Source organism: Entelurus aequoreus, linkage group LG03 (assembly GCF_033978785.1).
Source record: "Entelurus aequoreus isolate RoL-2023_Sb linkage group LG03, RoL_Eaeq_v1.1, whole genome shotgun sequence".
In the NCBI taxonomy this organism is placed as follows: Eukaryota; Metazoa; Chordata; class Actinopteri; order Syngnathiformes; family Syngnathidae; genus Entelurus; species Entelurus aequoreus.
In genome coordinates, this window is record NC_084733.1 from 63,961,884 (window position 1) to 63,974,247 (window position 12,364).

At 39.9% G+C, this 12,364-nt stretch overlaps 1 protein-coding gene across 1 annotated transcript in view; it reads left to right on the plus strand.

Moving 5' to 3' along the window:
- The window catches only part of LOC133646714 (attractin-like), a 194,973-nt gene that overhangs the window by 134,668 nt on the left and 47,941 nt on the right, over window positions 1–12,364 (plus strand). Inside the window, exon 26 of the mRNA XM_062042410.1 lies at window positions 5,508–5,586. Coding sequence (XP_061898394.1) covers window positions 5,508–5,586 — 79 coding nt within the window. The remainder of the gene's footprint in view (window positions 1–5,507; window positions 5,587–12,364) is intronic.

The window sequence follows — 12,364 nt, forward strand, 5'->3', positions numbered from 1 at the left end:
ACTGTTTGGAATCTTCATCATACCTGAAGTTAACGTTGAAGAATATGAAAGACGAGTTAATACTTTGTTTAACATCAAACTATTTCGTCCATGTTTTTGTAAACATTTTTGTCTTCTGTTCAGCATCTGCCATCATGTTGAGTGTTTTATTTTATTTTATTTTGTATTCCACGCAAATGCAGCTGAATGAAATATGACACCTCTGCTGAAACATTCGTTTTGAGTCTTTTTCCACTGAAGTGCTGAAATCTATAAGGTGCGAGGCGGAACACAGCGTGAATTCTGACAGGAAATCAGCGAGAGGTGTGACAGTTGCCGAATGAAGTTCAGATTGCTAGAGATGTTGATGATGTGTTTGAATGCACACACGCACTTTATTTCCCTGTCCTTTTGTCACACGCACTCACTCTAGACATGACAAGTCTTCACCTTTCAAACCCCTCGGGCATTTTGTGGGAAAGTGCAAAGTGATGTACTTTCCTTAAGCTCCGCCTCCCCTGTCATGTGAGACCACTGTCTAGTGACGTGGAATGAGAACTTTATCGTCATTGCACTTAAAAAGTAAACCTTGTTTTCAGTACAAGAACAGACAGACCGTATACAGGGGTAGACGGAACAGGATGGGTCGTCAACAGGCGGGGCCCTGTAAAGAGGTAGGAAGGAAAGGCCAACATGGGGGAGGGCGTAGGGGGGAAAGCAGCTCCTATGAGAGGGTAGGGGGTTCGGTTCGAATCGAAGCCAGGAAGAAACCTCAAGCAACTTAAGCACATATTACTACGTTCAAAACTCGAGACTTGCAACTGGGTGATGTGAGGGTTGTCCATTATACCGCGTGGTGTGCAGCACCGCATGTTCCCTCTAATTTTTCATGTGTGTAAGCAAACGCAAAAACTTCTTAAACATTCAGTAGAGCACATGTGAGCGACATCAGACGTGCACATTGTGGCTACACCTGACTAAATAACAAGTTAAATGTTTTATCATAATCAAATGACAGCAGTCATTACCATGAGATTATTTTCTAATATAAGTGATTTGGCCCACTTACATTTAAAATAAACATTTTTTTTCATGAACTATGTACTAGTATTGTATGTCTGAGTGGGGGTCCTGATTTGGAAATAATGTGTACCCCTTTCAGACATCGCATTTAGTTCCCATTAAAACATTCACATGTTGCACAATGAGATGTAAGCATGGGATCATTCTTGTAACTTTCTGTTTGCAAAATATATCCTTTTATTGGTATTTCTTTAATATAATAACAGCTTTTCATGTTTAATATTTATGGATTAAGATTCTTAATAAATGACAGTAGAATAAGCACACATTTGATTGGTAAATCACAGTGTAACGACCTGGAATTACACATTGTGTGGTGTTGGAGTTGTCCGACTTTTGTGTGGCTGTAAACGCATCACTGGCGAAGTGAGAAAGAGCGAGCTGCTGCTGTTGATATGACAGATGACAAAGTTGGTTTATGGTCTGGTTTGTATGGCAGAAAATGACGAGTTTTGCTAGATAGAAACTTTTTTACCAATGTTTTGGTCATGTGCTTATGGCCGACAATACAGAGCAGTGGTTCTTAACCTTCTTAGAGGTACCGAACCCTACCAGTTTCATATTTCTCTCTGTTTGATGAAATAACATTGGAGGAATTGTCAAAATGTGTAAATGGGACAAAACAAACAACATGTTTACTTGACCCAATTCCTGGGAAACTTATCAAGGAGCTTTTTGTATTACTAGGTCCATCAGTGTTAAATATTATAAACTTATCACTTTCCTCTGGCACTGTTCCCCTAGCATTCAAAAAAGCGGTTATTCATCCTCTACTCAAAAGACCTAACCTCGATCCTGATCTCCTGGTAAACTACCGGCCGGTGTCTCACCTTCCGTTTATCTCGAAAATCCTCGAAAAAATTGTAGCACAGCAGCTAAATGAACACTTAGCGTCTAACAATCTCTGTGAACCTTTTCAGTACGGTTTCAGGGCAAATCACTCTACGGAGACAGCCCTCGCAAAAATGACTAATGATCTATTGCTAACGATGGATTCTGATGCTTCATCTATGTTGCTGCTTCTTGATCTTAGCGCCGCTTTCGATACTGTTGATCATAATATTTTATTAGAGCGTATCAAAACGCGTATTGGGATGACAGACTTAGCCTTGTCTTGGTTTAACTCTTATCTTACTGACAGGATGCAGTGTGTCTCCCATAACAATGTGACCTCGGACTATGTTAAGGTAACGTGCGGAGTTCCCCAGGGTTCGGTTCTTGGCCCTGCACTCTTTAGTATTTACATGCTGCCGCTAGGTGACATCATACGCAAATACGGTGTCAGCTTTCACTGTTATGCTGATGACACCCAACTCTACATGCCCCTAAAGCTGACCAACACGCCGGATTGTAGTCAGCTGGAGGCGTGTCTTAATGAAATTAAACAATGGATGTCCGCCAACTTTTTGCAACTCAACGCTAAGAAAACGGAAATGCTGATTATCGGTCCTGCTCAACACCGACATCTATTTAATAATACCACCTTAACATTTGACAACCAAACAATTAAACAAGGCGACTCTGTAAAGAATCTGGGTATTATCTTCGACCCAACTCTCTCGTTTGAGTCGCACATTAAGAGTGTTACTAAAACGGCCTTCTTTCATCTCCGTAATATCGCTAAAATTCGTCCCATTTTGTCCACAAGCAATGCTGAGATCATTATCCATGCGTTCGTTACATCTCGTCTCGATTACTGTAACGTTTTATTTTCGGGCCTCCCTATGTCTAGCATTAATAGATTACAGATGGTACAAAATGCGGCTGCTAGACTTTTGACAAAAACAAGAAAGTTTGATCATATTACGCCTATACTGGCTCACTTGCACTGGCTTCCTGTGCACCTAAGATGCGACTTTAAGGTTTTACTACTTACGTATAAAATACTACACGGTCAAGCTCCTGCCTATCTTGCCGATTGTATTGTACCATATGTCCCGGCAAGAAATCTGCGTTCAAAGAACTCCGGCTTATTAGTGATTCCCAGAGCCCAAAAAAAGTCTGCGGGCTATAGAGCTATGGAATGCCCTCCCGGTAAAAGTTAGAGATGCTACCTCAGTAGAAGCATTTAAGTCTCATCTTAAAACTCATTTGTATACTCTAGCCTTTAAATAGACTCCCTTTTTAGACCAGTTGATCTGCCGTTTCTTTTCTTTTCTACTCTGCTCCCAACTCGGGGTGGACCGCTAGCCTGTCCATCAGATGGGGACATCTCTACGCTGCTGACCCGTCTCCACTCGGGATGGTTCCTGCTGGCCCCACTATGGACTGGACTTTCGCTGATGTGTTGGACTTTCACAATATTATGTCAGACCCACTCGACATCCATTGCTTTCGGTCTCCCCTAGAGGGGGGGGGGGGTTACCCACATATGCGGTCCTCTCCAAGGTTTCTCATAGTCATTCACATTGACGTCCCACTGGGGTGAGTTTTCCTTGCCCGTATGTGGGCTCTGTACCGAGGATGTCGTTGTGGCTTGTACAGCCCTTTGAGACACTTGTGATTTAGGGCTATATAAATAAACATTGATTGATTGATTGATAGTGAAAAAACAATTAAATGCATTTTTCAAATTCAAGACAAAGTTATATGTTTTTTACTGGTGCACCAAATGAACCGTGCATGAACATCACCTTGTTCACAGAACAAAACCAACACAGTGCATGAATTCACAACAAATTACACACCTGCAAATCAGTGTGACTTCTGCTGTTGCCTTTGAGAGACCAGTTCAGATTTGCATGGCTTTACCTTGGCAAGTGCCACTTATGTCATTTTCACAGCAAAGTCTGTTCCTTTTCTTCGTTTTTATGTCCAGCATCCTCGAAGAGGATTGCTCGCAATGATATGTTGTAACAAATGGTATAAAAAATCCCAGGGCTTTCTTAGCAATAACTGGATACTTTTCCATTTGTCGACACCAAAACGTTGAGATTGTTGTTGTTCTGAAGAGTTGCTGTTGAATCTGGCTCTGCTGAATTTCAATGATTTTGTCGAGGTATTCATCATTGAATGCTCAAGGAGTTTTTGCGTTTGCTCACACATATGGAAAATTAGAGGGAACATTGTTTGGAGGTATCCATAATACGCCGATAGGGAGAAGTTTTAATTTACACGATGAGTCGGCTGTGTCTTGACCTCCGCGGCGGAGGCTCCGCCGAACCCCTGAGGCCGGCTCACCGAACCCCTAGGGTTCAATCGAACCCAGGTTAAGAACCAATGATATAGAGTTTTGCTCAATAAAGTGATCGATGTAATCATCCTTAAAGCGCGTCGACAGACGTTACAATAATTGAACAGTAATGACGAAAACTGTTTTCTCTGTTGTGGCCGTCAGTATTAAATTGTTATGCGCTTATTTTTAATTTTTTTTATTTTGTGCGTGGCATAGATTTGTCGTTCGCAGAGGACGCGTGAGCAGTGTGCAATTGCACAGGCGCGCACATTAGAGGGAACATTTGTTGGGATGTATGTATGTGTGTCCGTATAGTAGTAGTCCATGGGTGCGTCCATAAGCCTGGAAGTCGCTTTGTTGGGTGCCACGGCCTTTTGCCGCATTCCGTAGACTGACATCGCGTTCGAGGTCTCTCCCAACAGTCAAAAACTGCAATGGTCTCACTGGGCGTGTTTACAGCATGAGCTTGCCTGGGGACAGGGGCGCCGAAAAGGGGGGGTAAAGGAGACGGATTCTAGGGGCCCATGATGGAGGTGGGCCCAGAGAGGCCCCTAATGATGATGAAATTATAATACAGGGGGCCCTGTAAAGATTATTTTCATGGGGCCCAAAATCCCTAGCAGCACCCCTGCCTGGGGACAAATTGTAGATAAGGATTGTTTTAGTTTGGGTGAGCAGATGCATTCAATCGTCAACTGTAGTTATCAGTTCTGCCTCTCAAATTAAACATAATTTTGCGGAAAGGTTCTCTGAGATGTTAATCATTTTAAAAAATTGCAATAGCCTGAGTGCCCACAGCCCTGTTCATCCCATCGATCCCAAACAGGCTGCCTCTGGGCTCCTTGAACAGCTGCCATCGTCTTCCAAACCTGCCGATACACCAGAGCAGACGACCGGTTCTCGCGGTTCCAAGTAGGCATGTTTAAAGAATCCCCAGGCACACGACCTTCCACTTCTCCCACGTATATACAGCAGAAAACATTCTGTCAGGACACGCAGGTTCCCCCAAAAATGAGCTTCTCGTCGAGAAGATCTTGTCAATTGCGTTGAGAGACCAGTTGATCAATTCCATGTTTTAGATTGCGGGGAACAGTGCAAAAGAGGGGTGCTTACTTAGAAAGTTAAAGATGGAGACAAAGAAGGGAAAAGATAAGGGAGGGTAAGCAAGAAATGGTACAGTCGTAATTATCATGTTTTGTGTGTTGCAATGCGATAAATTGAAGTTATGTCTACGAGCTTCTCTTTGACTGGACTTCCTGTCCGTCCACAGTTGCTTCCTGTCACTGCTGCTGGTGGCCGCCGTCGTCTGGAAGATCAAACAGAGCTGCTGGGCTTCACGGCGACGAGAGGTTGGTCTCACTCGACACACACACAACCTTTGACCTCAGCCCCCTAAGACGGACGCCAGGGACCATTAATTTCCCCGGGTCCGACCTCTTTTGACTCGCCCTGCGCCGGGTAGCGCCAAAATAAAAGCTAGTCGACAGGTCGGTTGAAAGGTATTTCTTTTCTTTTTGTTAACAACACGCTTTTGTTTCTTTGAAGTTTTTAGAGTTTTGTCATATTTTTCTTCCTTTTACCTTTGTTTCATCTTAAGTGCCTGTGGGAGGAATATGTTCCCGTCAGTAGCCTACAAGCACTTTGCTGACATCCCCAACAGGTCATTCCGGAACAAAACAACCGTTTTGACACATCAACCTTACCCCAATTATAATATTGTGTATTTCACCAAAACATGTACGGTCCTCACATTTCAGCAAGCATCTCATTCGATCTTGTAAAGCGACAATACTGTAGAACTGGGGTCTTCTCAAAGCTACTTTTACAAAATAAAAATGGCTACTTTATTTTCATTGCTTATCCCAAACAAAAGAGAGAATAAACTTGTGTTTCCAGAACATTGACACAAAGTTGGTATCCACAACTCACATTTTGTATTAAAAAATCAACAAATTGTGTTATTTGTATCTATTTCTGTTTAGTTTTTTTTTTTTAATATCATAACTAAAGGTACTTTAAATTATTTTTTTGTCTTATTTGTATGACTGGTAATATTTCAAATGTACTGTAATTCAGAAGCAGATATTAGATAGGTCTGAATTGAACAGTTGTAAAAAGACAGTGTTTATGCAAATGTTGGGTGAGCTACACAAAATCAACTGGCGAGCTCCCGGTAGCTAACGAGCTACTGGTTGGAGACCAGGTACACCACTTTAGAGTAGTCAGTGTACAGCTTGTTTAGCAGTATTGATCCACAAACCGCCATTGTTGTCTAAATATCTGGCAGATGTAAGTCAAGATAACAGTGCTTACAGTGTGCATGAGTGCTGCAGGCACTGGAGAGCTGTGGTTCCTTGAAGGGAAAGATGAGCTCCAACATCTACTGCAACATTGTGAAACAGAAATTAGGCTTCAAGTGGTCGGTCGAAGCCAGCATACGTCTAAGTTACCAAATCCATTATTACTAGGTTTAACTACACAACATTTGCTAAAAAGCTAGCATAAAACAATAGGATTCTAACGATATGATGCTACTATAAGAGACGTTAGCATACTTCTCAGATACGTTATGCTTAGTATATTTAGCACACTCCCTAAGGCTGAAGATTTCACATTAGTCGCATAATTTTGGTGTGACCTCTGTATGTATGATAAGATTATTGTAAATCTCAAAAACCCAACTTTTTAATCAAATTTGAATAAAGAGATATCGAGACTGACTGGTGGATTTTAAGCTTTCTTCTCTGTAAATGTCAACCTCAAAAGGTTGGTTTGAAATTGTAACTGGTTATTGGGTGGGTAGATTATTTCGAAATTAATTGTATTGTACCGTATATTGTGTATTATATAATGATGTATATTTTAACTGTGGGTCCAGATCCATAAACTATACACTTCTAGGGATTACCATTTTGCAGAACAGACTCTGATGTTAACAGAATAAACAATAGTGTAATTTAAAGATATGTCTTTAAATAAATGAAATAAATAGAATAAAATAAGGTGCCAAATATCAAAAATCAGGATTTGTAGGTCTAAACATACAAAATTAGCATAAAATGTTAGCATGCTATAATAGGAGATGTTCGCATACTTCCAAGATGGCACCAAGTATCAAAATCAATGATTTTTAGGTTTAAATATACAAAATGAGCTAAAAAGTTAGCATAAAACATTACCATGCTAACACCAACATAAGACATGTGAGCATACTTCCAAGATGGTGCTAAGTAAAAAAAAATTAAAGATTTTTTAGGTTTAAACATACAGTATGCGCTAAAAAGCCAGCAAAAACCGTTAGCGTGCAAATATAAGCAAAGTTAGCGTCCTTTTAAGATGGTGCTAAGTATCAAAAATAATGATTTTTAGGTTCAAACATACAAGTGATGGGGAAGCTACTTGGAAAATGTAGTAAGCTAGGCTACAGGTTATATCCCCAGTGAAGTGTAGCAAGCTTCACTACAAGCTACACGGCAAAAGTTGCTTCCTAAAGTTGTTTTAGAGCAGTGGTCCCCAACCACCGGGCCGCGGCCCGGTACCGGTCCGCGGACCGATTGGTACCGGGCCGCACAAGAAATAAAAAAATAAAAAAATAAAATTGTTTATTTTTTATTTTTTATGAAATCAACATAAAAAACACAATATATACATTATATATCAATATAGATCAATACAGTCTGCAGTGAAACAGTCCGTAAGCACACATGATTGTATTTATTTATGTAAAAAAAAAAAAAAAGTTTTTTTTTTAAATACCCCCCCCACCGGTCCGTGGGACAAATTTTCAAGCGTTGACCGGTCCGCAGCTACAAAAAGGTTGGGGACCACTGTTTTAGAGGGCTTTGAATGCTACACTGCTGACTCCCATTAGCTGCATCTTCCACATGTTTCTTTTTAGGATTTAAAGATAATAAATAATAATATGATTAAAAAAAAATGCTTGGAAGATGGGGCTAAGACAACTTTTAAACCCTCCATCAACGTTTTATATACACACTGCAAGTATATATATATAATGTAGTAACAGACACCTTTGTAACAATATGTAATATGTACAATATTTACTGTACTTTGGTCATTTTAAGCATTGCCGGAACTTCTTTCTTCAGCGCATTGATTTACGTTTCTTTACCAGCGCACTTCCGACTTGTGGCAACAAATGTGTGTTACTACTTCCTGTGTTGTAATCACGGCAGACTTGGACAACAAAGACATGCTTTCGGCCCTCCAGACACATTTTTTTAGGTCAATGCGTCCTCCAAATCAAAAAGTTTGGACACCCCTGCTATACTGTATACATATGATATTGATTTAAAAAAAACCTTATATTAGTCACATTCTTCGTGTGTCTACCAGTTCCTTCTAGGGAAAGTCTGGGACAGAGTCCAGGGAGGGGATTCAATCCAGCAAGAGAGAAAAAGTCAAACCAAAAAAACCTAACTTGAAAGAGGTCTGAATATTACAGCTTAATTTATGCACTTATATTTACAATGGCTACTAACAAAGGCTTTTACAAAATATAAATAAGATTATTTCTAGTTGTACAACATATTTTTTCAAATTATAATTAAAATTGAAATTATAATACACTCAAATAACTTGTGTAGTATATACAGCATGACATCAAAACAAAGAAAAGTGCAGATGAAACACTTAAAACTAGGGTTGTTCCAATGCCAATATTTTGTATAATTAAAGTTCTCCTGTGTTCTACGTATTTCCTGAGTTTGTAAACAATTAAAAAAAGACAAAAATATTTTTGTGATAGTAAAAAGTATCAATGTAATCATTGTAGTATGGACTTAATACGACTCTTGTACTTGGTATCGTTACAGTCTCTGTCTGTATAAACCCACCCTTGGCATTTGTTTACATTAAGGAGTGCAAGCTTGCGGTTAGCTATTGTATCCTCCTATGGTGTGTAGTGAAGCATGTTTAGCTATTCCTCATCTTGCAGGGATGACATTTGTAAGAAACATCGTTTATTTGTCGCCATGGCGTCGAAGATTAGTGATTTAGAAGTAGCTAAAACACTGCCGATTGCGGCTGGACATGAGCCGCTAGCTAGCTAATGGCTAGCAAGAGCTAAGCACCTCATCCAGAGCGGTGCTTCAGTGTTTAAAGCTTCACTTTTATCGTTTGTTTTTCAGCCAAAATACGTTCATTCTTCCTCTTATTTCCCACAGTTTGTCTGCTTATAAGTACACCATGCGTATGCGTTGCCTAAAACGTGCGTCTGCTCGTTTTACCAGCATTGTCACGACATGACCACGCCGTCATTTCCAGGGGGAAAAAAGTAACGGTATCTTTCAGAAGCAGTGTAGTACCCTTTTTAAATCATTAGTACCACGGTACCTTATTAGTACCGGTATACATTTACAACAATACTTCACACATATCATGTTTATGCAATTAGCATGTGCTACATTAACAAATTATGCACAAAAACAACTTTTATGGAGTTGCACACAGGTTTTGAAATAAACCTTTCACATCACAATTAATCATTGCTCAAAACAGAAACAAAGCTTATTTTAGTATCTTCACTATCCAAACTAGCAGCTATGCTAAGATAACTAGTGCGCACACACACACACACACGCACTCACAAACACATGCCTGCGCCTGCAACTCACAGCTGGAGCAGTAAACAGCCTCGGCTCTCGACTTCTTGAAAGTTTAACAACGAATTGTCAGCAACTAAACATTTGACAAGGGTTTCCTCGATGGACTTGGTTTCAGCTTAACAGTCTCAGGGTATTCAGCTATCACCACGCTAGCCTTGTCCTTACTGATCATCGGTCATTACCGAGCCTAAATCGCGACGGAATTGGCTGTTAGAATTTTTAACAACGGTCAACGACTCACGTCTTTTTCATCCGTCCTTGATGTTTTATGTTATGTGCTGCCATCGGGTCGACAGAGGCCAGACCCGACTTTGATTGACGGTGTTCTGCGGCTGGTTACTTGCTCGATTAGTGATTTCTGACACGTGGTGTGGAGTTAAAGTATTGGGACACCTACAGGGAACGTGGACGGGTTAGTAGTAGCGGTGTTCTGATGCCGATCAGCCATAAGTAAGATCTGTGTTAACTGTAATTAGTTTCTGGTGCATGCTATTGACAGTGTAACAATATCAAGACAATATTGAAACCATGTGGTGTATTACACGGGGAGTTTTAGAAATGTTTGTTTTGAGGGATGCGGTTTTACTTGAACTTTCATTTTGTGCTTTCACCGTCTGAAGAGCCTCTCAGCCGTGGCATTCACCCTGCTCGCCTCTTAGCGTCGATGCATCACCCGCCTCCCCTCTTCAGGCTAACCTTTATGTAAAAGCCCTTTTTTTTTCCTAATGGAAACAATACTCCGGTCATGTCCACACAAACAGTTTAAAATAGTATTTCTTACCTTTTTTCTGTATATTCTGACATTTTTGTGTAGTTGAAAAACTATTCATTTGTTACAGTTTTCCTCTTTCTCAGTTACTGTAAATTCCAGACTAAAAGCCACTACTTTTTACCCTGCGCCTTATAACAAGCAGTGGAGCTAATTTATGGATTTTTCTTCGCTGACGGCCATGATGCAAATAGCTTTAAAAACAACAAACAAATACAGTGAATAGGTGTGTGTACATTGCCCTTCTGTTTACCTGAGCCTTCAACCGGAAGTAGAAATCCTGTTCCTTCTTCGAGCCGCCCATAGCCTTTCTACTCTCATCAATTCTTCATTCATTACTCCAAGCAACGTTTATAAGTTTTACAATGTAACCAGAACTATTCATACTTACTAAACCGTCCCCTGTGTGTGATGTGTGTAGGAGTGTTTTCATGCATATTTGTACGCACTATCGTAATGTAATGAAGCCAGTGTCGTTAGCCTTAGCTAATATGCTAACATGTTTACGAGTGTCTGTATTGGAATTATTAACAATGGCATGTTTTTGTATTGTTTTAGTTTCACAAATTCCTCAGTAAATTCATCAAAACGTCACCGTGGAGTTATTGAGTTTGTTTAGCTGATTGGAGAGCTAGCTTCCGCAAATAGTGGGTCCATGACAATGACTTCTGTCTTGTTTGATCAGCCGTTTTACGGCCGTGTTACAGACACCATGTGGAAACAGTTAAGGTATGTAAATAAACATTTACAGAATCTTTCTGTGTAAATAACTAATTTCACAATGTATATATCTGTGGCATATACTCCAAGGAACAAATATTCTTTCTCTAAAATGTAGTGGGTGCAGCTTATATACCGGTGCGTTCTATAGTCCAGAAAACACGGTAGTTTCTCTTTGACTTACAGTATACAATATAGATTGAATAAAACACTTTATTGTCGTCAAACATGAAAGCATGACAAAAATACATGTGGCTGCTCTGTTAGGTGCAGTTGAAATACAATACAAACAAAAAATAACATGTTAAAATATACTGTATACCTAGATTCTAGTAGGAACCGCAGTGCAACAGTAAAAAACAGTGTAAGCTATTGGGACATATCTAGTATCCTATTGGCCCACAAGTAAAAACAGTAACTCTGTTTGTCCTGCTCTTGTGTGGCTGAAATCTCTTCCCTGATGGCAGCAGGTTGAACAAGTGCAAAAAACAGTACACGTTATTTTTGCTCACAATGAGCAGAAAAAATCTTCCAATGGATCAAGTCAAAATAGTCTTGGTAAAATGTCTTGAAATAAAACATATTTCAGATTCAAAAACTTAAGTGATCTTGCAATGAGCAATTCAAACTTTTTGACAGCTATACTTACTAGTATTGTGAAGTTTTGTGTCTTATAACAAACTTATGATACTCAAAAGTAGTATTTTTTCCCTTAGAAGATGTATTGCCTAAAAACAAGTTCTTACTGTATATCTCTCTAAAATAGTATTCAAGGGATTGTGACTTTTATTAAGTGCTTTGCGAAGGCAGCAAGATCGAGCAATGTCCCTTAGGGAGGCAGGAGGCGGCCGATGATTTTCTCCCCAGTCCCGGACTTTCCTGTCTGCAGCACGGATATTGTTTTACTGTCAAAAATGTAATGTTTTATCATTGATGCTCTCTCGTTAGATTTCACACTAATTTGTTAGTCAGCTATAGCACAAAGCTACAATAGTTTCAGGTAGTGTAGCA